Source organism: Tachyglossus aculeatus, chromosome 4 (assembly GCF_015852505.1).
Source record: "Tachyglossus aculeatus isolate mTacAcu1 chromosome 4, mTacAcu1.pri, whole genome shotgun sequence".
Classification (NCBI taxonomy): Eukaryota; Metazoa; Chordata; class Mammalia; order Monotremata; family Tachyglossidae; genus Tachyglossus; species Tachyglossus aculeatus.
In genome coordinates this window covers 114,441,657-114,467,582 of record NC_052069.1, presented here as the reverse complement: position 1 = coordinate 114,467,582, position 25,926 = coordinate 114,441,657, and the positions used below count along the sequence as shown (strand labels likewise).

At 48.0% G+C, this 25,926-nt stretch overlaps 1 protein-coding gene across 1 annotated transcript in view; it reads left to right on the top strand.

Moving 5' to 3' along the window:
• ASS1 (argininosuccinate synthase 1) overlaps window positions 1-25,388 on the top strand; it is a 99,059-nt gene extending 73,671 nt beyond the window's left edge. The window contains exons 13-16 of the mRNA XM_038745109.1: window positions 10,728-10,859; window positions 18,365-18,521; window positions 23,537-23,602; window positions 25,109-25,388. Of these exons, the coding sequence (XP_038601037.1) occupies window positions 10,728-10,859; window positions 18,365-18,521; window positions 23,537-23,602; window positions 25,109-25,154 (401 nt within the window). The 3' untranslated portion in view covers window positions 25,155-25,388. The remainder of the gene's footprint in view (window positions 1-10,727; window positions 10,860-18,364; window positions 18,522-23,536; window positions 23,603-25,108) is intronic.
• The last annotated feature ends 538 nt before the right edge of the window (window positions 25,389-25,926 follow it).

Sequence of the window (25,926 nt, the reverse complement as noted above, 5' to 3'; positions counted from 1 at the left end):
GCACTCAGTGAATACGATTGAATTTTACAGATGATGTAACCGTGGCCTGTAACCGCGACTTATCCAAAGTCACAGAGCCGACAAGTGGCAGAGAGACCGGATTAGAACCCAGGTCCTCTGACTCCCAAGCCCGTGCTCTTTCCACTAGGCCATGCTATTTTGTTCATTTTTACCACTGAGTCCTGGGAAATCTTTATCGCTTCTTTCTGGGATGCTAAGAAGGAAGCAGGGGAGATTTTAAAGACGGGAGAATTTAAAGATCCGTTGCTGCAGTGAACATCCAGTGCCCCCAGCCTGCCCAGGGGAAATTTGTCTGTGACGTAGGATGGAGGAAAGGCCAATGGTAGGAGAGACGGGAGTTGTGACGTTGCTGCCCAGCACAGGGGAGTTTTGACTTGTAGCAGATTGCCTTCTCCTCACTAGCCACTGCCCAAGCTTGGAATGGAATGGGTGGGCCTCTTCTTGACTCTCCCTCCCATAGCCGAGACTGGTAGAGTACTGGAAACTCTCCAGTTGCGACTCTGATAGGGGAAGCTCACTGTAAGCAGGGAATATGTTTACCAACTCTAAGCACTGAATTAATTCCTTTGATTCATTGCTTGATTGACTTACTGGATGAGAGACTTTGGGTAAGTCATTCACTGACTGGGGAGAGTCATTTCTGCCTCTGCCTCAGGGATATCACAAGGATAGTGAAAATGTGTTGATGGCTGTGGGAAATCCCAGATGTTTAACAAGCACTTTTTGAATTAGGCTTCTTTTCCATTTTCCCTAGTAATTTTAGGGAAGCGGTATTGATCCCCATTTTACTTGGGGAAACTAAGTCTCTCACTGTGCTTATAGTTGAAAATTATTTGGAAAGCTCAGGCCCTGAAAAATTCACTTTGGCATGAATTATCGTAAGAGGGTAAGCTCCTTGTGGGCAGGGAATGTGCCACTTCATTCTTTTCTTAAGTACATAGTGAATTTTTGAGGCTCTGTTATGTAGATAATTTGTCCTTCGGAGACCCATGCCATGAAAGGATATAGGGGTTTGCCCAAGGTCACAAGGTGGGAGAGTGGCAGCCTTTTTGAATTTTGATTCTTTTGGGAATGGAACAGGGTCTTCCCCCAGCCAGATCATTGTGTGAAGGAGCCTCAACCATAGTCTTCTCTGAGAAAAGAATTCTGGGTCTCAGAGCCTTGGTGACTGGGGTCTTCTCCTTAGCCTCTCAGGAAGAGGGAGTTGCTTAATAATACTAATTGTGGTATTTCTTAAGCAGTGGGCTGTGAGTGAAGCAATGTCCTAGGGGCTGGGATTGATACAAGATAATCAGATCGGACACAGTCCATGTCCCACAGGGGGCTCGCAATCTAAGCGGGGAAGGTGAATAGACATTTTATTCTCATTTTTCAGATGAGGAAACTAAGGCACAGAAAAGTTATATGACTTGCCTGAGGTCACACAGCAGAGCAGGGATTAGGACCCGGTTCTCCTGACTCCCAATTCTGCTACTTCTCTGTCGATGCCTTTTATTTTGCTAACTTTTTGAAGTATTGCTGCTTTTAAATAATTAGAGGCAGGGAAGGAGAGGGAAATTGAGTATTGGAAAATTCCCCAAAGGGGAATTCTCTGCCTTTATAATCAGACAGAGTTGGGGGTCTGTAATCTTAACTCCTCATCCCTCCTGAGAGCCACTGTGGCTGCCCTTCTCTTCCAGCTAGCCAGGTCAGTGGCCAGCGTTGTGTGCCTAATGATCAGTCGTATTTATTGAGTGGTTACTGTGTGTGGAGTGTTGTACTAAGCTCTTGGGAGAGTACAATGTAACAGAGTTGTTTCCCTGACCACAATGAGTTTACGGTTGAACCTAGCCAGATTCAAGAAGCCACAGTGGGATGATGAGTTTGGCTGGGTGACAGTGATTATTCTGTGGCTGAGTGAGCCCCATGTTGGACAGTGCCCAATCTGATTATCTTGTACCTGCTCCAGTGTTTGGCACAGTGCTCAGCACATAGTCAGTGCTTAACAAATCCCACAAATGTATCTGAACAAATGAGAGATGGAGCCTCTGTAGGGAAGGAAAGGAGGGGCTCAACTTGGTATTCCCTGGGAACCTTGCCACAGGAGACAGTGAGGAAAGCCAAAGGTGGGACCAGAGAATCTCATTTTTGTGAAAAAGAAGGGAAGGAACAATTCTAGACATCAGGAAAACAATGCTTCCAAACGGCTGAGGGTACAGAGAGAGGCAAACTTTGACTATTTGAGGGGAGTGAATGTTTCCTTCTGTTTTTCTGAGTGTTTGTGGTGCCAGGCTTTTTATCCCCAAGATAATTAGTTGATGTGATGGGAGTGCAAGTGAGAGATGATAACTTCATGTGGCTGTTCCCGTTCTAGCCGTGAAGAGCTTTTAAGTGTAAGGTAATAGGAGAAACTGGTTAAACATCAATTACATCGAGGACAGTGCCTGGAAAACTATTGTCCAGACCTTGAAGTGTGAGAAAAAGGGAGAAAAATTCATATGTATTGATTTTACAAACCTTGTAATTGAAATTCGTTAAAGACTAATAATGGTGGGAAGGAGAGGGGGTAGGGAGCAGGGAAGGTGAGGCATCAGCCGCCCTGTTCATTCACTTGAGGTGGTGGCTTTGAGGGAGGGAAGGAGGGCTGTGGAGGGGAGGTGTGAGGACTGGGGTGGGGGGCTGACCTGGGGTCTGTCCATTGTGGGCTGGGGGTGAGGGGAGAGGGATAGGAGCTCCAGCTCTCTATTTCTCTTTCTCTCTCTCTCTCTCTCTCTCTCTCTCTCTCATAATAATAATGATAGCATTTTATTAAGCTCTTACTATGTGCAAAGCACTGCTCTAAGCACTGGGGAGGTTACATGGTGATCAGGTTGTCCCACGTAGGGCTCACAGTCTTAATCCCCATTTTACAGATGAGGGAACTGAGGCCCAGAGAAGTTAAGTGACTTGCCCACAGCCACACAGCTGGCAGTTGGCGGAGCCGGGATTAGAACTCCAAAGCCTGGGCTCTTTCCACTGAGCCACGCTGCCTCTCTCTCTCTCTCTCTCTCCCCACCCCCCTCTGCTGTCTACCACTCTGCTTCCTGAAGGCTGTCTCCTTGCCCCTCTCCCTCACTCCTTTGCTTGCTGTCTCCCTCCCTTTCTTTCTCACATGGTTCCCACGGTTGTGGAGAGTTGAGGCTGCTCAATCCAATCCTCACTGTCTTTTTCAACCACACTCAGCCAGCCTAGGGCTATTTTGAAGCCGTCTATGGTTGTCAGATTCCACATCTGCCGACCTCTTCTACTGATGGGTCCTCTGATCTGCCCTCTTCATTTTCCTCAAAGGCCTCAGGGTTTGTCATTCATGGTGTGAGATGGGTAGGAGGGAGGAAGCAAGGAGACTTCCATTCCTGAGGCCTGAGCCAGGATTTTACCTCAATCCTTCCTAGGATTCTCTTCAGTCAAAGCCAGTGAGAAGCAGAAGAAATACCTCTCCCCACCCTCCCCAACACTTAGCGTTCTTAGCTGTCCCCACACTCTGCGGGCCTGGGTGACTAGGCAGGCCTCAGGACCCCTCCCCTTAGCCACACTGAAGACCCCTAGTGAGTGAGCAGAGGGAACAATATCTTCCCAATAACAGTATCTTCTAAGAACAGTATCTTAGAGAAGTAGCGTGGCTCAGTGGAAAAAGCCCAGGCTTTGGAGTCAGAGGTCATGGGTTCAAATCCCAGCTCCGCCAACTGTCAGCTGTGTGACTTCGGGAAAGTCACTTCACTTTTCTCTGGGCCTCAGGTACCTCATCTGTATATGTTGCCAACTTGTACTTCCCAAGCGCTTGGTACAGTGCTCTGCACACAGTAAGCACTCAACAAATATGATTGAATGAATGAATGAGTGAATAAAATGGGGATGAAGACTGTGAGCCCCATGTGGGACAACCTGATCACCTTGTATCCCCCCCAGCACGTAGAACAGTGCTTTGCACATAGTGAGCACTTAATAAATGCCGTTATTATTATTATTATCCTCCCCTTAATGTGATCCTTTGCAGCAGCTGACTTGGCCCCTATAAATGGGGGCTGGCTAGTTCTGGGCTACCCACCAACTATAAGCCCAGTAAGGTCATTGCAGTGGCTGGGCACAGCTTGTCTACATTGCCATGGCAACTCCATCCACGGTGCCCCCATCCCCTGTCTGAGGGAAGGGAAGGCCCAAAAGTCCTTGCCAAATCAGGAAACAGAAATACTGACACCCTACTTCCATGCCCACCCCAAGGTCTTGCTGTTCTCCCCCGCAGCCACATTAGCATAGGTTCTTAGCAAATGTCCTGTGTTGGTGGCAGAGCCCTGAACATCAGCGAGCAAGGGGAGATGCAGACAGAAAGAGCAGAAAATACCCCTACATTGATCCCCGTTGAATTGGTAGATCACAGTCAATACCGCTAAATTGCTCAATTCGAGGTAAACTGACAGTAGCAGTTACAAATTAGAAAATTTAAGCAGCAGCAGCTGTCTCCCAACCCCTCTTTTCCTGTCCACTCTACTCCTTCACCCCCTCCCCTTTCTCAGCCCCCTTCTCAACCATAATTATGGTGTGATTGAAGCCCCTCCAGTCAGTAGTGCTGACACCTCTGTCTTTTTCCTGTAAACACGGAGAGATGAAAATAGACACTTGGAGATGCTGGAAGTGTCACTTTAAAGATGTCTGTTGTCTCCTCTGTGGTGACTCCAAAACCTCAGCTGTCATCTCCTCCCTTTTGCGCAGTGGTTCGTATTCCGACTGTCAAAAGCCACGAATCTGTAGCCTCTTAGCTTCACGTTTCTGTCATAGATTGGAAAAAAAAAACAACTAATAAAATTAAAGGAAGGGAAACACGGGAGAGAGAAATCTCTGCTCTCCACCCCGCAGGGAGCCGAGAGAAGATGAGAGAAAACTTGGGAGATGATGCAGCCCCAAAACAACCCTTTTTTCATCAGTCAGAATTAAGTTTAACATCTTCTAAGAAGTAAGAATATTAATGTGTGTGTGTGTGTGTGTGAGAGAGAGAGAGTGATAGGGAAGGAGTTTGGGATTTTTGTTGGTTTGGGAGTGTTGTTTTTAAGTCTCGTTAGGAGCACTGTCTCTGATATTGTGATGCCATGCTGGCTTCTACTAAGTTTGGCTTGCCCTCCCACTGGGTGACAGGCCCCCTGGCAGGCCTCTTGGCAGCTGTACCAGACTAGGGGTACCTCCTGGGCTGCCTCTTCTCACAGGCGGTGAAAATCACATTGGACTGGGAGTAGGGAAATCTGGGTTCCCTCTCCTGATTTGTAATGGGCCTTGGGTGAGCCATCCCTCTTCCTGTGTTGCTGCTTTTCCACTTGTGAAACCGGGATAATCCTGCCCCCTCCCTTCTTTCCTGGACTTGCGTGAAGATGCACGAGCTCTGCATGAATTATCTCAGAAGCAGGAGATCAGCATAGTGCAGTACAGCATGGTTAGAGGAAAGAGCATGCGCTTCTTTAGATTATAAACTCGTTGTGGGCAGGGAATGTGTCTGTTGTACTCTTCCAAGCAGTTAATATAGTGCTCTGCACACAGTAAGTGCTCAATAAATACGACTGATTGACTGGAGGTCAGGAGACTTGGGTTCGAACCCTAACTCTGCCACTGGTCTGCTGTGAGACTTTGGGCAAGGCACTTCACCTCTCTGGGCTTCAGTTTCCTCTTCTATGAAATGGGAATAAGGTAGATTATGAGCCCCTGATGGGACAGAGACATAATACATAGTGAGCACTTAATAAATATCAGGCTCAAGGTGTTTGGCTAAGTGCTCTGCAGCTAGGCATAGGTGTCTATGTCCATGACGCCTCTCAGCAACTGGGATTTTGCTGGTTGTCTCTCTGGTTTCTCCCAGTGGGCGAGGTCAAGGTAGGAAAGCAGAATTAGGGTTTTTCTTCTGGGGCTCTTGGTTTGGTTTGCCATTTTATCTCCTCCTACAAGGGACTGCCTGCTGGGCCTAAAGGTTCTTCATGGGAACACAAGGCCATCTCAGAGGGTTCAGTCTGGCCTGGGGCATGGACTCCCCTTTTCCCCTGGCCCTGACTCCAGCCAGTACTGTCAAACTAGACAATAGATGATCCCAAAATGTATAGCTCCCTCCCAGGAGCATGGATTAGTTGAAGGAGCATGGGCTTGAGAGTCAGAGGACCTGGGTTCTAATCCCAGTTCTGCCACTGGCCTGCTGTGTGACCTCGGGCAAGTCACTTCTCTGTGGCTCAGTTTCCTCATCTATAAAATGGGGATTCAATGCTGTTGTCCCTCCTACTTGGACTGTGAGACCCATGTGGAACAGAGACTGTCTCCAACCTGATTATTTTGTACCTACCCCAGCACTTAGTATAGTGCTTGGCACACAGTAAATGCTTAAAAATGCCATTACCGTTGTCTAGGAACATACAGGTTAGGTGAAGTCAGCACTCTCTGGGAATACCTGGATCAATCATCCCCCAGAAAGCACTTTGGTATTTGGCCTTTGGCATTTGGCAACATAGTAAGCGCTTAACAAATACCATAATTATCATTATTATTATTACTGTTATTATTATTTGGCCTTAGTTGTCCATCCTCTTAAGGCAAAAGACTGTTTTTCCCTTGCAATTCTCTGTATAGTTCCCATTACAGTGTTTGTTTGGGCTTTTTTAAATGATGTTTGTTGAGTTATAAAGTTTATATAGCCCTATAAAGCTATCTGTCAGCAGTTTTTACCATGTTGGATCCATAAACAGTCAATGGTATTTACTGAGCACTTCCTGTGTTCCAGGCACTGCACTAAGCACTGGGACAGATACAAGCTAAACAGGTCGGACACAGTCCAATTCCCATGTGGGGCTCAGTTGCAGATGAGGTAACCGAGGCACAGAGAAGTTAAGTGACTTGCCCAAGGTCACACAGTAGACAAGCGGAGAAGCTAGGATTAGAACCCAGGTCCGTGTACTTTCTAATAAGCCATGCTGCTGCTTCTTGCTGCAGGGATAGCTTGTGTGCCTGGTCACAAGACATGGAAAGGAAGGTGTCCAGCAAATGTATATGGGGGAAAGGGAAGAGGAGAAAAACAAGTTTTTCTATTATTTAAGCTTTGGTTATTTTTAACTGTGTTGCCCCTCACGACCTGAACCCCAGACCGCACATTCATGTCCCACTTGGCCCACAAAGGATGGCGAAGGTATTGAATAGCAGTCCACATAGAGCTGTAGAAGCAGCAGACCTTTCTGCTCTCAGGGCTGAAAAATAATAGGGACAGAGCTAACTTGGTTGAATTCTAGGAGGAAACCTATCTGTGGGTCTGCATTGCCCTTCTTATAAAGCTGTCTGTATATCAGCAGTCTTTTCCGTGTTGGGTCTGTAATCAATCAGTGGTATTTATTGAGCTTATTATTTGCAGGGCACTGTACTAAGCACTAGGGAGAGTACAATATAAGAGTTAGCAGACACATTCCCTGCCCGCAATGAACTTGCAGTCTATAACAGATGGATGGACTGCACTGACCTTTCTCCTCCTCCTCCTCCCCGCCCTGCAACCAGAGGACAGTTTTCTACTGATGGTGCCCAAGGCACTGTGGCTGCTCACCCAGATGAACCATTCAAATGGAGGTGGTTGGCCAATCAGTCACAGTCAGTCAGTGGTATTTATTAAGTGCTTACTGTGTATAGCGCTTAGAACAGTGCTTTGCACATAGTAAGCGCTTAACAAATGCCATCATTATTATTATAGAGCAATGTACTGAGCACTTGGGAGAGTACAGTGGAGTCACTAGTCACACTCAGCATCCTCCCTAGGACATTTGGGGAAAATCTCACCTCACCTGGCCAACTTGAATTCATTCAGTTGTACGTATTGAGCGCTTACTGTGTGCAGAGCATGGCCAACTTGAATTCATTCAGTCGTACGTATTGAGCTCTTACTGTGTGCAGAGCACTGTACCAAGCACTTGGAAAAGAACAGTACAACAGTAAATAGTGACATTCCCTGCCCACAATGAGTTTACAGTCTCGAGGACTTAAATCCCAGCAGGGGATAATGAAGGTAGGTCCATGAGGCAGGAAGAATCAATCAATCAATCAAATTGATGGAGCAATTACTGTGTGGAGGGCACAGTTTTAAGCGCTTGGGAGAGTATTTAACACATTTGATAGACACATTCGCTGCCCACAAGGAGCTTATAGTGTGGAGAAATAGGAATAGAGAAAAGAAACACTCAGAATGCCCTGATAGGTGAGTAATTAGAAGATCAAGGAAGAAGATGGAGTTTAGACAGAGGAAAGTCTTGAAACTCTTTTAGTCAGCCATCTCCGAGGCAGCGTTTCAAGAGCTTCTAATTCCTCACCTATCAGGGCATTTTGAGTGTTTCTTTTCTCTATTCCTATTTCTCTACACTGTAAGCTCCTTGTGGGCAGGGAACGTGTCTATCAAATGTGTTAAATACTCTCCGAGGCAGCATTCCAAGAGCTTCTAATTCCTCACCTATCAGGGCATTTTGAGCCCAGGCTTTGGAGTCAGAGGTCATGGGTTCAAATCCTGGCTCCACCAATTGTCAGCTGTGTGACTTTGGGCAACTCACTTAACTTCTCTGGGCCTCAGTTCCCTGATCTGTAAAATGGGGATGAAGACTTTGAGCCCACCGTGGGACAACCTGATCACCTTGCAACCTCCCCAGTGCTTAGAACAGTGCTTTGCATGTAGTAAGCGCTTAATAAATGCCATTATTATTATTATTATTATTAAAACTGTGCCCTCCAGACAGTAATTGCTCAATCAATTTGATTGTCGAGGGAGCTTGTGTTAACTTGTGACTACCAATCCCACAGCCAAACCAGGGCCCAAAGAGACTACCTTCCTATTATGAAGTATCTATTGCTTTTCATTACCTGCACTTGTTTCTCCTCTTCATTAGTGCAGACAATAATCCAGCATTACCTGTATTTTTACAGAAGGGATACTGAGGCAAAGAGTCAGTTGTCTTTCTCCAGTGGTTCCCCATTTCTCTCTGCATCAACCAGAAACTCCTGTTGATTGGCTTTAAGACACACAGTCAACTCCCTCTCCGCACTGCATTCCGTTCTCCCCGGTCTCTCTGCTTTACTCTTCTCAAACCAACCTAATCATCGTGTCTCAATTTCATCTATCCCATGCCTGTCCTCTGGTTTATACCCTTCCTTCTGCCTGGGACTCCCTCCCAACTTCATATCCAGTTGACCACTGTCTCCCCTATCTTCAAGGTCCTTCTGAAATTGCATCACGTCCAGGAGGCCTTCCCTGATTAATCTTTCATCTGCCCACTCTATTCCCCTCCATCTTGTCACTTTAGTATTTCTTTGTCACCTAAGCACTTGGGCAAGCATTCTCCTACCCCCGACAGTGGACATATCTTTATGTTGGTCCCCCCCTCTAGACTGTAAACTCATTATGAGAAGGGAACATGTCAGCTAATTCTGTTGTACTCTCCCAAGTGCTTAGTACAATGCTCTGTGTATACGAAGCACTCAGTAAATGCCATTGATTGATTGATTGATTGACTCTTTACCCGTAATTTATTTTAATGTCCGTCTGCCCTATTACAAGCATAGGCGAAAGGGCAGAGATGATGTTTACTAACTATTGCCCTCTTCCAAGTGTTTAGTACGGTCCTCAACACACAGTAGGCACTCAGTAAATGTTATTGACTGATTGAACTCACGGCCTTTCAGAGCTTATAATTATGCACTTACCTTGAGGAGTATTTTACAGTTAGGTAGAGTATTGTACCTTCCAGCTGGAGGTAAGAAACCACTGTAGCAGCTAATGTGGCTGCAGTTGAATGGCCTAGTGGATACAGCATGGGCCTGGGAGTTGGAAGGCCCTGGATTCTAATCCTGGCTCCACCACTTGTCTGCTGTGTGAACTCGGGCAAGTCCCTAAACTTCTCTGGGCCTCAGTTACCTCATCTATAAAATGGGATTAAGACCATGAGCCCCATGTAGGACAGGGGTTTTGGTAGACTGGCTTCAAGAGGCTTACAGTCTCGTGGGGAAGTGACCTCTTTGGAGGTATCATTTCTTAAAGCAATCCGAGTACCTTCACTCTATGATACCTCTGTTTCCTGGTTGTTTCCTTGAGATCTGTGACCATTCCAGGGGCAGGAGGGGCCCGAGGTGATGGAGGGGAGAGGAGACAGAGAGGTTGGGGAACCAATGAGCTAAGCAGCCCCTAGCAAACCTTGTGTCCCTACCAGGTAGCCTCTCCTTTCCTTCGCCTCCCCTCCCCCTTCTCCCGCAGCTGATGGCGGGGGGTTTTTGTTTTGCATTTTGTTTTTTTTAATTTCCCTTCCTTCCCTTACCGCTGGAGAGGGGAAGGGGATATTTTGGGCCCCCATCTCTCTGGGCCCCCACTCCGCCATCGCTCATTTAATTACAGGTTTTCAGCCGCAGACCGGTAGGCATGCATTGGATGGGGGGGAGCAGCTCAGAAACCCTGTCATTTAGCCTCGTCAGAGGGCCTCTTCAAAGAGAGGAATCTAGACATTTTCTCCACAAGGTGCGGAGTGGACTGTCTTGGCCTCAGCATGAGTATAATGACAGATGCATTTTGCGGCAAGCTGGGAGTGAATGGGCTCGACCAGCATTCCTCTTGTCAGACAAGTCATTATTTTTTGTCATTTGCTGACAGTTTGGGTTTCATGCGTTTCTCTCTTTTTTCTCTTTTTCCCCCTGCCTGGAAAAATGGCTAGGTATCTACGAGACCCCAGCAGGAACGATCCTGTACCACGCTCATTTAGACATTGAGGCATTCACCATGGATCGGGAAGTGCGCAAGATCAAGCAGGGACTGGGCTTGAAATTTGCCGAATTGGTGTACAATGGTACGTTCTCGCCTCGCCCGCCGCCCCCACCCATCCCCTTCCTTCTTCCGTTCCTTCCCCTACCCGCTCCGGCTCCTTCCTCCCTCTCAACCTGACGAAATGGCTGCCTCACTCTCAAGGCTGGGCCCTGGCTTCAGCGAAGGGCAAACAACGCAGCTTTCTTTCATTCAGTCATATTTATTGAGCGCTTACTGTGTGCAGAGCACTTTACTAGGCACTTGGGAAGTACAAGTCGGCAACAGAAACGGTCCCTACCGTCCCCTTCCCCACCGTCCCCCACCCATCCTGAAGGGGTGACGTGGTTTGGCTGGGGAGGGAGGCATCCTCGAGTGAAGGCTTTGGGGAGTTGCGGGGAGAAGGAATTGGTTGGGACCTGAAAAGTTATATTAAAGTCCGTTCCCTTGTGCCTAGGGCTAAAGGTTTCATTCTAGCAGGTGAGAACAGGCCAGTTGGGGTGTATATCAGGATCCTATGTCAGAAAGGCCCGGATATCCGAGCCCCAGAAGGAAGAGACTCGGGGACCTTACTTAAAGTAGAGGATAGTCACACTGACACCACCTCAGCCCCTGGGAGCAAACTCACTCACCCTCCTTTCTTTAGGAAACACCGAGGGTTAGTGCTGCACTGGGTTGGAATCATCAGGGAAGGATCAGAGCAGGGGAGCCAAGGCATCCAATTCGGTATTCTAGCGGTATTAACTCATCTTAGAATAATAATTGTGGTGTTAGTTAAGCCATGCCAACAAATGTGCCAAGCCTCATCTAAGTACTGGGATATATTCATTTGATTGTATTTATTAAGCACTTACTGTGTGCAGAGCACTGTACTAGGTGCTTAGGAAAGTGCAATTCAGTATATGCAATGCAATCAGATAAGCACAGTCATGAAGTTAAGTGACTTTGTCAGAGTCATACAGCAGGAGCGTGGTGGAGCCCGGATTAGAAACCAGGTCTCCTGGCTCTCAGATCCACGTTCTTTCCATTAGGTCACACTCCTCCTCAGGATTTTTGCTGAAGCCCAAAGCAGCTCTAGGTGGCCCAGGCAATTTAGAATAAACCAGGGATTGGCCTGAGGTCGCAGGCTTATTTCCAGGTCAGTAAGGAGCCCAGCAACCTGTAGGGGAGATAGGTTGGAACTCAGTACTCCAAAGCCCTGCTTGCCCCAACCACTGACGGTGAGACTGAGTGAGCCTCAGACTAGAATTTCTTGGGGGGCGTGGCTCTGGGAATCGAGGGACAAACTTGGGTTTGGGTGAGGAAAATCCATCCTGGGTCCTCCCTTGTAACTTGTCCCCAGTGGGGAACTCTACCGTCCTCATCTTTTTGGTCACTGTCACCAGCCCCATAGTTCACTCAAAAACTTCTCAGAGGAACATTTCCCAACTTCTGGCCCTTCTTAATCCACAGGTGGCAAGGCAGCCACAGGCCTTTGTTCTAGACTGTGAGCCCACTGTTGGGTAGGGACCGTCTCTATATGTTGCCAACTTGTACTTCCCAAGCGCTTAGTACAGTGCTCTGCTCACAGTTAGCGCTCAATAAATACGATTGAATGAATTGAATGAATCTCCTTTGGGTATTTCCTTTTCCTCACTCTAGGAAGTGATTCTGAGTAGTAGCAGTAGCAGCTGCAGTACCATTTATGAAAATCCCACAGTCGTATTTATCGAGCACTGACTGTGTGCTGAGCAGTGTACTAAGCACGTGAGTGAGTACCGTACAATATAAAAGACACATTCCCTGCCCACAGCGAGCTCAATTAGCGCAGAGCACTATACTAGGCACTTGGGAAGTACAGAATAATTAAGTCTTCAAGGTCCCATCCACAAAGAGCATAAACTCTAATGGCCAGCTTCAGGCAGAGTAAATATTGGGCTCTGGGAGGCTTGCCACAAGGTAGCCCAAGGACCCAGGTAGGGCAACGAGACTCATTAACCCTGCTCACTGTCTATTCTCAGACCCTCAAGTCAATGTCCCACAGCCTCCTTTCCCCGACCCAGAAGCCGGCTTTGACATGACTAGAGTATATGTGACTCAGAGTCAGTCTTTCACTTAGTCAACTGTATTTATTGAGTGCTTGCTGTGTGCAGAGCACTGAACTGAGCTCTGAGGAGAGTACAGTAGACACATTCCCTGCCGGCAGGGAGCTTACAGTCTAAGAGGGAAGAGTCTAGAGTCCTTCCCGAGCTGGAAATCCCCACCCGACCTCAATCCCAGTTCTTCCCATTCCGTCCAAGTCAGAACCTTGTAAATTGAGCTAAGAGTCCATGCAGAACCAGAAGTGGGCCTGGATTTAATCATTCATTCAGCAGTATTTATTGAGCCGAGCATTGTACTAAATGCTTGGGACAGTACAATAAAACAATAAATAATCACATTCCCTGCCCACAGCAGGCTTACAGTATAGAGGCAGGAAGACAGACATCAAGTGGGTTCGCCTTTCCTCTTTTAAGGCGACCAGCCCGCAGTAGGGAAATAGAATTTCCTCTAATTACCAGGGCCCAAGGATAGGCCCATCAGCCTACCGTATGCCTTCGAGGGCAGATTTCAGCAATTGGGCCGTGGTCCAGGTTCATGGCTAACTGCCAATAGGTGGTGGGTTAGGATAAGGCAAAGGGAGAAACCTGTGTGGCTCTCTCACCCAGAGCCAAGCCATCTGGGGAGTTAAGTCAGCCCATTCTCAGGGGTTTTGAGTTAAATCAATCAATCAATCATATTTATTGAGCGCTTACTGTGTGCAGAGCACTGTACTAAGTGCTTGGGAAGTACAAGTTGGCAACATATAGAGACAGTCCCTACCCAACAGTGGGCTCACAGTCTAGAAGGGGGAGACAGAGAACAAAACCAAACACATTAACAAAGTAAAATAAATAGAATAGATATGTATCTGCACATAGTAAGCTTTCAATAAATATGATTGAATAAATGAATGAATGAATGAGGGACAGGGACTGTGTCCAACCTGCTTACTTTGATTCTACCCCAGTGCTTAGCACAGTGCCTGGCACATAGTAAAGCACTTAACACATACCATTAAAAAAGCCCCTTAAGCACCCACATTGAAGGCACGATTTACCCTCTTCGGTGGAACCAGCAATCCATAAAGCTGAGAAGCTCCAGTTTATCTTCTTCACTTCTCTCTCTCCCTACCCCCTTTTTTTTAACCACCTAATTGTTGTAACTAGTTTAAGGGATTAGTGGTTATGTGTTTGGTTTCTTTCTTTGTGAGAAGTGGCTTTGAAGCCTCCTCACTCTGACTTAGCCCCCCCACCCCTCCCAGGCTGGGCCAGGTGTGGAAATGCTATTGTCTCCCACCGGTCTCATTTTGCTCCCTGGGATGTCAGTGATTAAAGCTGTATTTCTTTTCCCAAGTGGGAGTGTCACCAGGGCTGATGGCTGGGCCTAGGGAAGCCCTGGCACTGGGAAAGAGGCACCTGCAGGTTTCGGCTGGGCTGGGCTGGGCCTGGCCTGACGTGGCCCGGGTTGTGGAAGTCTCTGGGGGACTGAGAAAGGTCGTAAAGATTTAAGGGATTGAATGGGTTGTTCGTGCCCCTACCCCCAAAAAAGTTTCCAAGCAAAACCAAAACTGTGCTGATGTTTGGAACTCAGCTTGTAAAAATGAGCACAGTCTCAACTTTAGCTATGAACCGACTCCTCCCCACCCTCATTTAGTTGTAGTAGAAGTAATAGTGTTTATTAAGTGTTTATTGGGAGCAAAGTACAGGACTAAGTGCTCGGGGAGAATTCACTGATGGAAATTAGACACTCTCCCTGTGGGGCTCAGCTTCTGACTTCCTCTCTTCTTCCTGGAATCAGACATGAAGAAAACCCACCCAAGAGTATTTCTAACTGCAGGCCTTATACAGAATTAGTTAAATAACTAGATAATTAGATAACTAATTGTGATATTAATACTCTAAGATTAGTAAGATTCCCCCATTCATCTGAAGATCTTATAGCATCTTACATATATAGCATGTGTCCTTTTTTTCCATGGTTGGTTATGGAACCCAGAAGTGCAGACTCCCATACTTAACAAAGCTACTAACCAGACCTCGCTCTTTTCCCACTACACCATCCCAATTGTGTGAGGTTTTAGGGAAGCAGCGTGGCTCAGTGGAAAGAGCCTGGGCTTTGGAGTCAGAGGTCATGGGTTCAAATCCCAGCTCAGCCAATTGTGAGCTGTGTGACTTTGGGCAAGTCACTTAACTTCTCTGTGCCTCAGTTACCTCATCTGTAAAATGGGGATTTAGAACAGTGCTTTGCTCATAGTAAGTGCTTAATAAATGCTATTATTATTATTATTGTTATTATTATTATTATTATGAAACAGCAACTTAGGACCTAGAAAACCACATCTTCATTTTTAAGAAGCAGGCTGTCCTCCTTTCTTTCCTACCTCATGTTTTCTTTGATCCTTCTCTCTCTCTCTCTTTGCTTTCTTGATGCCAGCCCTCTCCACGTCTCCCAGCTCACTTGTCCCTGAAGTTGGACTCACCAAGGGGCATTTGGGCCAGGCTCCAACAGAAGCATCTCATGGGAAGTCCCGGTTATGCCAACTCTAGCAGTGCCAACTCAAGGAAGTCCTCAGCCCACTCTCCCACCCGAATTTCCAGGTGCCAGCAGGTTCAGGGACTACTTTTCAGCAAGAAGCTGAGCCAAATGAGCATTGAACTGGGCCCCTGCCCACAGACCCTCTGGCCCTCAGTTCTACAGCAGTGGCTCAGGACAGCCCAGTTCCAAGCTGGAAAAGCGATCACAAAAACCATTACAATCTTAATATAATACAGGCCAGGCCCTTTTTCCTTTCCTGTTGTTCCCCAAGGATCGAGAGCTCAGATGAGAGCTCACGGCCTTCTCACAGAAGGCCAGCTGGGAAAAGAAAGTTGAGAGGACACCTGTTTGGAAGCTAGATGGGAGAGATCAGAGAGATAAAACTTCAGGCTCATTGCAGGCCTTTAAATAGATTCTCTTTCTCCTCTTCCTCTATCTGCTGGATCCATCTCTTCTGCCTTTCTTCCTGGTCTCTGAGCGCTTAATGGACTAATTACCCTCTTAGGGCCGCAAAAGGGATCTCTGGTTCTCATGGTCCTCCTGGAGGCTCCTTTCTCTTGCCTAAGGCAAGCAGGTGATTTCTTATAAGGGGTAATGGTGCCTCCTGTCCTTCCAGCCCCAGAACTGGAGTCTGCTTGCCATCGTGCCAGCAAGAGTTTGGCCCTTAGTCATGGATAAGTGTCCTGGGCTCACAGGCGTGGGTTGCGACACTAGCTCAATCCATGCCTTTCCCAGGGAGCCAAGCCAACTTCCAAACCCCTCTCCATTCTCCACCTCCCCTCAAGGAACAAAACTCCTGCCTCTCTCCTGCCTCAGCTGCCCCTGGATGTTCAGGCCCCAGTAATCCATCGGGGAGCTCTCGGATGTCTGGCGAGAGCCAAAGACAGGAGACCCTGGGATCACGTCCCCGGCTCCTAAAGCTGTCACTCAGGGCGCCTTGGAGCCATTCTAAGTGTACCTGAGTTGGGAGGGGAAATCCGCCCCTTCCCCCCCCCGCTCTCCCAAGGGGAGAGAGCTGGTACAATGGGGATCAGACAGACAGATGTGCCTGTAACATCTCTCCCTCGGACCCCCAGAGAGCGGAAGGAGGAAAGCGGAGCCGGGTCTGCCAGAAAGACGGACAGCGAGTAGAGTTACTTCAGAAAAGAATGGGAAGGTGAGCCCACCTGAGAGGCCACCTGGGCCATATGGACTCTGATCACTGGCCCTGATAATGCCCCAAAGTCAATCCCCTCCAGTCCTGACCTATTCTGCTCCAGGAGGTGGGCCCTCGGCTTCCAGAGGCAGGTGGGGTTTTTAGGGGTTTGTCCTGAGCTAACTGGTTCTCAGAGAGAAAGAAGAGGAAGCCATTTCCCGACCCAGCCCAGGCTCCGCGTACCCCTGCCTAATTGAAGGGGAGTAGTGAACCATGAGTGGTGAGGCAAGCTCCTAGGATAAGGGCAGTTCCAGGGGGACTGGGGAGAGGGAAGAGTCGTCAGGGCAGGAATCAGTAGAACACAGCACAGTACTGTGTTCTTGGGAGAATATAATAGAGTAAATAGACCAGATCCCTGCCCTCAAAGAGTTCATGACTTAGCTGGGAAGACATTGCCAGTGTCAGTAAGAATAATAATTATGATATTGGTTAAGTGCTTACTATGTGCCAAGAACTGTTCTAAGCACTAGGGTACATACAGGGTAATCAGGTGGGACACAGTCCGTGTCCCACAAGGGGCTCACAGTCTTAAGTCCCCATTTTACAGATGAGGTAACTGAGGCTCAGAGAAGTGAAGTGACTTGCCCAAGGTCACACAGCCGACAAGTGGCAGAGCTGGGATTAGACCCCATGACCTTCTGACTCTGTCACATGCTCTGTGCACTACACCATGCTGCTTCTGCCAAAGTAGTGGTTTTTTCACCTCAATCTTATAATGCTAACCTTCTACTCCTTCTCATCCCCATTCGTCCACCAAATGCTGCTTGCTCTTTTTAACCCTTTGAACAAGAGGCCAGGTGACTCTGTCCTCATTCCTCTTCCCCACCATACAACAGTCTTCCACCTCCACCAGATAATCTTAAATCCATCCACCCAACTGATTTTCTCCCCAGGTTCTGTTTGTGCCCCCCAGCACTCAGATCAACAGCTAATATCCTATGGGAATGCCTCCCTTCCCTCCCCTTCCCGAAAGGTTCCTGGGTAGGACAGGAGAACAGTGATGTACTGGGTGGCAGAGGGGAAACCCAAGGGTGAAAAATGTCCCAGGCCATCACCTACAGAGGTTACACTTAGGCATCTCTAATTTCCCAGGAGCCCTCAAGCCTGAACTAATAAAGGAACAATATGACCTTGGGAAAATAATAATAATAATATTGATGGTATTTGTTAAGCGCTTACTATGTGCAAAGTGCTGTTCAAATCACTGCACTTCTTTCGGCCTCAGCTACTTAGTCTTTAAAATGGGGTTTAAGACTGTAAGCCTCATAGGGCCCAGGGACTGTATCCAACCTGATTACCTTCCGTCTACCCCAGCGCTTAGTGCAGTGCCTGGCACATAGTAAGCGCTTAACAAATACCATTTAATAAAAAAAAACACCTTCCCTCTCACCTCAACTGTCATGTGCTTTCAACCTTGGCACTGGACTAATCCATAGGTCTGGTTTGTTTGTGGTCCTTTGACACCTGACTGGCCTTTGCTTGAGCCCCAAACTGGAATCAATCAGTGGTATTTATTGAGTTCTTACTGTGTGCACAGCATTATGCTAAGCGCTTGGGAGAGTACAGCACAACACAGTCAGTAGACACGATCCCTGCCCACGAGTTTACAGTCTAGAGGGGAAGGCAGGCATTAATGTAAATAATTTATGGCTAAGTACGTAAGTGCCGGGCGACTGAGGGTGGGATGAATGTAAAATGCCCAAATGGTGTGTATAGATGTGAGCTGAACCAACTTCTCATGCTGTTCTTGTCTCTGTTAGGGTTTTGGCACAGCCCGGAGTGTGAGTTCATCCGCCACTGCATCGCTAGGTCTCAGGAGTCGGTGGAAGGAAAGGTCCAGGTGTCCGTGTTCAAGGGCCAGGTGTACATCCTGGGGAGAGAGTCGCCTCAGTCCCTGTACAATGAGGAGCTTGTGAGGTAGGTGCTGTGCCAGAAGCTGGCCTTCCCCCCTCTGCCCCTTGCAGAGGATCCTGGGTATCTTTACCACAACATGGTCCTCTAAGCCTCCTGACTTTGCCTCGGTGGTTCCTCTATTCGCCCTGGTTGGTGTTCAAGGTGAGACTCCACTCAAACTCCCATGCCTCCAGGCTCAGCTCCACTTCCGTGGGCTGTTCTCTTAGGGTCAGAGGGATAATTACCTGGGTTTCTCCAAAGGGGACTTCTACCCTGGCTCTTCAGTGGATCGAGGTGGCCTTGGGGAACCAACTCTCACCGTGCTTGAAAAGAGAGGTGTGTGTCTATGTGTTAGCGGTGGGTAGCAAGAGAGTGCCTGTGTTCACTGTGTGTTAGCTGGGAGAGAAAGGGACTGAGAGAGATGCCCCCCCCATTTTGCCTCTGCTCTGCCTCTGGCAAGCACTGAGACTGGAAGCGTCATTGCTGCCCAGAGCCCGCAAGTGAGCGCAGGCCCAGATCAGGGGCAGGCGAATCCCAGAGTTGGGGTCCAGTCCGGACCGCCATCTGCCTGGGAGACCGTGCCTCGCCCATCCCCGGCAGGTCGGGGCCGCAGTGCCGGATCCAATTTTGACTCCGACCTATCACTTCCCTGAAAGCGAGTTGAGAATTAGAGCACGAGTTTTGTTTTGCAGTCAATATTATTTTTTTCTTTTCCTTCTCTTTACATTGTTGGATTTTTTTCCCCCCTCAATCTTTCTAAACACTTTATAAGCAGAATCAGTTTAGATCAGTCGGGGTAAATGTCAAATTATCTTCTCTCTTTCTCTCTTTGGCTCTTTCTTCCCTCCCCCTCTAAATCAACAGCCTCTAATAATCTGTCCAACCCTTCATTATGCCTTGCATTCTCACTCAGGGAGATTAAATGAATAAAGTAAAAAGGGAAAAGGGGAAAAAAGAGAGAAAAGCAGGAGCACTTATTCTCACTGTGCCTCCGACCATTTTCCTTTTCTTTTTGATTTCTACATCGTTGATTTGAAAGCCTTTGAGTGACAGCGTCACAGGAACCAGAGAGAAAGCTGTGAGAGGTAGTGGAGGATGGAAATGCCTCAGCACAGTAGGTAGAAAGTAACGTAATTATAGAGCAGGTCAGAGCCACTCGAATGAGCAAAAATAAAAGCACAGAGGTTTTTCTGTAGACCGTCAGGGGAGGTAAAAAATCATTGTAAACTCTTTTTCTTTTTTTTCCCACCATTTTTAGGAGAGGTTTTCGGTACCCAAGAAATGAGCTCTTGCAATTCTTCGCTGGGTGCTGGGAGGCTCGTTGGGCGTGGGTTTGTAGTCGGCCCCAATCAGGGAGGGGGTCTGTTTGGGTTTTAGGAAATAGTTTGGCATTAACTTAGAGGAGAACCGGAACACGGACAAAGATAGTCCCACACAACTGAGGGGAGTGAAGGAAGTCAATTAGGCGTCCCTGCTTGCTCTGGTTTTCCGACTGTCTGACCCTCAGCTGCTACGTGGCCTTGGGACTTAGGCCGATGCAGGGCATGGGGAGATTCTTGCCGCACGCTGGTTTCCAGATATCTCCCCACTCTGCTGGAGATGCTACGTGCTGTTGGGAAAACTGTCTTTCTTCTCCATTGTCATAATCCCACAGAAGGTTATGGGTGAGCCCCCTTGCCATCACTAAAGAGGTAGGGCCCAGAAGAGAGTTCCCTTCACTGAACATGCAACAGCTTTCCTCTTGGAAACTTGTTCTCCCAACAGCCTTACCCTCGGGGTGTTGTTCCCCCAACAGCCTTGCCCTCAGGCCGTGTTTCCCCAACAGCCTTCTCCTCAGGGCCTCATTTCCCCAGCAGCCTTCCCCTTGGACCCCTGTTCCCCCAACAACTTTCCCTTTGGAGCATTGTTCCCCCCGCAGCTTATCCCTTGGAACGTTATTCTCTCCAGCACTCAGTGTAGACATTTCTGAACACTTAGCTCAGAGGAAGGGAAAGGGACCAGTTGAAATTAGAAAGGAAGAGAGAAGGATGGAAGCAGGAAGGAGAAATGGAGAGGAGGAAGAGATGAGGCAGGAGGAGGAGGAGGGGTAAATGAAATAGGCCAGGGCCACAGGAAGAGGCTAGGCAGCGTGGAGGGAATGTGCCAGGAGGATGGCCGTTTTGTGGAAAGGGATGTACACCTGCTCTCCCTCGGTTGCTCAGCTGTGTCAAGCTGAGGGGCCTGAGGGGCAGGAGGGAACGACCAATATCACATTTCAGCAGGCAGAGAGAACTTAAAAGGTCAAGGAAAATAGAAGCTTTTTAAGAACTGTAGAATCATCTCTACACATTCAGCCCAGGAAAACAGCAGATTCTCGGGAGCGGGGCCAGAGAGGGTTGTGAGGACAGCAGGCGAGGAGGCATGTATCCTCAGCCATCCCATGCTGCTTGTCCCCTGCTGCGCCTCACCTCCCCAGTGAACCCTTCTGAGGCTGCTGTGCCTGCTGGAAGTTCAGATCCCATGTCCCTAGGACAGAGGGAATGGAAAAAAGATTCTCGGTCCCCTGTTCTGGTTAGGAAATTGTCCAGGGTCAAACAGGAGGCCTCTTCGCAAGGAAGCTGGAGCTCGGTGGTGAAGTCCTGGCAGAGAAGAAAGGAGGGGCAAGGAGGAAGTAGGATTTGAGCAGGCATCAGCCCTCCCTCTCCCCTCTCCTCTTTCTGCCTGTTGTGGGAATGTTTCCCAGCCCCCTTACCCTGTTCCTAGCATCTGAAGCACCAGAGTTGAGCACCCTCCCCATTTTAGCCCTGGGTCTGGAACTGTCAGAAGTCTGAGAGATGGGGCAGTTCTTTTCTCCTACTTCCTCAGACCCCCCATCCCCACCCCACATCTGCCTTTGCTGCTGGATGTGGGAAATGACTCCCCTGGGGACCAGCTGGATTGTGAGGAAGTGAACTGAGGGGAGTTTGAGCCTACTCGTCTCCCTCTGGAGCCCTTCTCCCATCAGACCAGGGATCAGAGCAGGAGTTGGAGGGCCAGGTCCTCTCCAAGAAAGTTAATTTGTTTTTCTTACAGGCCTGAGAGCCCAGTGTTTTAGTCCATTGTGTTTACCTAGCGTGGGGGTGTCCCAATCAATCAATCAGTCATATTTATTGAGCGCTTACTCTGTGCCAAGCATACATTCCCTTCCCATAATGAGCTTACAATCTAGAGGGGGAGGCAGATATTAATATGAGGCAGTAGGGGTGCATTATGAGTATCCAGGTGTGTCTGTGTGTAAAGCAGGAATGAACCTAGAATGCTCTGCCTTGGAAGTCTTGGCCATTTTATTGAGAAGTTATTTGCATTTAGCTGAAACATTAGCATTCAGGGGAGGCCGGGCTGCCCCCAAATGGGGGTCTTCAATCAATCAGTGGCATTTATTGAGTGCTTATTATGTGCAGAGCACTCGTTAATTCATATTTATTGATCACTTACTGTTTCAGAGTGCTGTACTAAATGCTTGGGAGAGTACAATATAACAATAAACAGACACGTTCCCCACCCACAACGAGCTTTCAGTCTAGAGGACGAGTTTAGAGTCTAGAGCACTGTACTAAGCACTTGGAAGAGTACAGTACAACAGAATTAGCAAACACATTCCATGCCCATAACAAATTTACAGTTTAGAGACGAGCTTACAGTTCTAGAGCACTGCACTAAGCACTTGGGAGAGTACAATACAACAGAATTAACAGACACGTCCCTTGCCTGTAATGAGCTTAGTCTAGAGATGAGTTTACAGTCTTGAGATTCTAGGTCTTCCTAAATTCCACCACCAAGGACCTAGCCTTTTCTCTCTGTGGGCTCTGCTGTCCCCAGGAAAGCTGTCGAAAGTCTAATGGCTTCTGATAATTGGCAATCCCAGGCAGAAAGAACCTACACTCTGATATTTCATTCAGTCATATTTATTGAGCGCTTACTGTGTGTAGAGCACTGTACTAAGCACTTGGGAAGTACAATTTGGCAACATATAGAGACGGTACCTACCTAACAGTAGGCTCACAGTCTAGAAGACTGTGGGATTTACTCACCAGAAGACTGTATGGATACACTACCAGGACGTTTGCAGATGGAAGAGAGATGTGTCCAAAGCGTCACTATGGGCCAGAGACTAGTAGATGATATTAGCCAAGACAGGAGGTGCCCACAGCATTTCAAGTCATCCTGTTGTAGTTCCTGAAGAGCCTCAATAACCGTGCTTCCTCAGGTTTCAGTTTTCATAATAAAGCAATCTCTGTTTTCTAGACTGTGAGCCCACTGTTGGGTAGGGACCATCTCTATATGTTGCCAACTTGTACCTTCCAAGCGCTTAGTACAGTGCTCTGCACACAGTAAGCGCTCAATAAATACGATTGAATGAATGAATGAACTTTGGGAGAAGAGTGCTTGGTTGCAAAAGAGATTATTATTTCTGGATGTCCAGCACCTTTGAATCTTCTGTTCTACCTCGCTTGGGCCTGCCTTTGAGATGATCAGTTCCAGAAAGGGAATGAGAGATCAAAGATCTGGGCTCTAGGCTGTAAGCTCATTGTGGGAAGGGAATGTGTCTGTTGTATTGTTATATTGTACTCTCCCAAGCACTTAGTACACTGTTCTGCGCATAGTAAGCATTCAGTAAATACAATTGACTGAGTGACTGACTGGGCTCAAGAGTTGGGGTTTGGTTTAGGGAGAGGAGTATCTGGAAGGAGGCAAGAATTGCAGGTAAGTATCCCTGCCCCTAGTAGTTACAGAAAGCAGGGTTTGGAGTGTGTTTTTGAATGGAGGGATGAGAGGTAGTTTGTCCCGTGGGCCAGGTTGCTCTAAGGACAAAATGTAAGTTGAGAGAGGTGAATTCTCAGGCTCGATTGCTTCATCTGAAACAGCTATAACCCAAACCTTTCGCCTGCCTTTCCACCCCGGCACTTACTGCCCCAGAGAGAGAGCAGTGGGAGGCGGGGTAGCTCGGAGCCCCCATCCTCATCCGAGCCCTTGGCCTCCCCTGCATCACCAACTCCTCACCACATCTTCTTCTCTTACAGCATGAACGTACAGGGTGACTATGAGCCAGCCGACGCCACTGGATTCATCAACATCAATTCCCTCAGGTGAGTGGTCCCGAGCCCAGTGTGATCCCTTTGGTGAGCCTAGGCTTCTCCACCTCCCAGAACCTCTCCAGCCAAAGGAGGGAGTCTCCATCCACCCACAGGGGTTGGTGGGGAGATGGGATCAGGAACCTGATCCCCTTCTTAACTGTGACCTCTAGGCCCTGGTGCCCAGGGAAGAGGGAGAAGCTACTATCAGAGGGAAGTGCATTGCTCAGGATCTGTTGGCATCCCTAGTGCAATGCTGAGTCTTCCTCCCTGCCCATACTTAGGCTCAAGAAAGCCTAACTTTGTCATGATCTATTTCGGTAATAATAATAACTGTGGTGTTTGTTAAGTGCTTAGTATGTGCCAGGCACTGTGCCGAGTGCTGGGATGGAATCAAGCAAATGGGATTGGACACTGTCCCTGTCCCGCATTGGGCTCACGGTTCTCATCCCCATTTTACAGATGAGGTAACAAAGGCACAGAGGAGTTAAAGTGACTTGCCCAGGGTGACACAGTAGACATGTGGCGGAGCTGGGATTGGAACTTACTTGTCTGCTTTGTGACCTTGGGCAATGCACTTAACATCTCTGTACCTCAGGTACCTTATCCGTAAAATGGGGATTAATACTGGCAGCCCCATGATAAAAGATGATCTTTTATCTACCCCAGCGCGAACTAAGTGCTTAACAAATACCATGAAAAAGAAGTTGAAACAAATGGTGAAAATCTGGTTGGGGGCTCTCGGTGGATTGTCCAAGCCATCCTGTCTCCTAGAAGCCCTTGCTCCCATTATCATGCCCCCTCTTGCTGCCTCAGAGCTCCAGTTCTGTGATCCCTGCTGCCAGGGACAGCTCCCTGAGGCTTCTTAGCCAGTCACCACTCCAGGAGAAAGAGATCCTGAAGAGGCAGCCGGGTCTGCTCCCTATCACCAAAAATCCACTCAGATAGCAAGAAAGTGAATCCCACAGGTGAGAGCATTGCCAGAGTGAAGACGAACACACAAATGCTTTCTCTCCCACGTCCTTCTGTCCACCCCCTCACCCCCAACCACTTCACGACCAGGATCTCCTGGAAGTGTCTGGCTCCGGACCGGCTAGCTCAGGTGTGGGTTAGCCAACTGTGGTCTCCGGCCTCAGCCTTTCAAGACCCCATACCATCCTCAGTCACGGCTAACTATTCCATGCCAATCGCCCCCTTTATGTATTCCTATATACAACTCTCCACCCCCTCCCTCACCATAAAGCCTTTTCGAAGGGCAGGGAACCCAACATATCTTCATAATGGGCTCTTAATCTTCCCATTGCCAGTTAACTGCTTTGTCCTCCACAATAATGCATAATGTTTTCCCCTGAGAGAAATTAATTACTTTATCATGAAGGGGGGAAGGGGGAACAAAAAGACAACCTCACACACATCTTAACAAACAGCTGCCCTCGGGCCCCCCCCCGGCCCTGCCTAAATTAATTGAACAGAATAAGTGTGATTGCTGTTAATTCACAATTTTATAAATCTTGTTTGTAGGCTAAAGGAATATCATCGCCTCCAGAGCAAGGTCACCTCGAAATAGACTGAACGGCAAATCAGTAGCCTGCAGCGCTTCACTTTGTTTCCGATCTCCTCTGCACAGGCGCTAATTGTTGTGGTAATTTGTAATTGTTACTTGTTCTCCTGGGCTGTTACTCAGGTCCCCCCACGCTTTGTTCCACCCTCCCGGAGTAAGTGAGATGGAAGAAGCAGAAGTGGTCAGGGAAAGGAAGGCGAATGGAAGTGAATGAAAATAATAAAATCTGCGGGGAACACACCTTAGGCTCCCTATCTTTATTTCTACAAATGGTGTTTGTGTGAGTATGCAGGAGAGATGTGTGTATCTAGGCGCCCACATCATGGGGATAATGGTACTTGTTAAGCGTTTACTATGTGCTGAGCACTTTACTGACACTGGGGTAGATACAAGATAATCAGGTTGGAAACAGTGCATCTCCCACATAAGGATGTTGAGGGAAGTTGCCCTCACAGCTTTTTGTGCTGGATTTCATCCCTGGAGTCCGACAAGATCTGAAACTTTCCAATATGGACTGAAAAAACGCAAAATGGTGGCTTTCTGGCCTATGAGCTCTTTGAAGCCTGCCCCATCCCTTAAATTCTCCCCAAAAGATCCCTGCTACTTTCTCATCCCCATATTCAGAATGGAGAGATACCGTGTGTGTGTGTGTGAGAGGGAGACACCGACCATACCCTTCTCAGGCCAATTTTTACCCAGTGCATCTGACGGTCACATTTTGCCAAATACATACGATGCTTTCCTTTGGAGGAACTCAAGAGGCAGGGATGATTCTAAC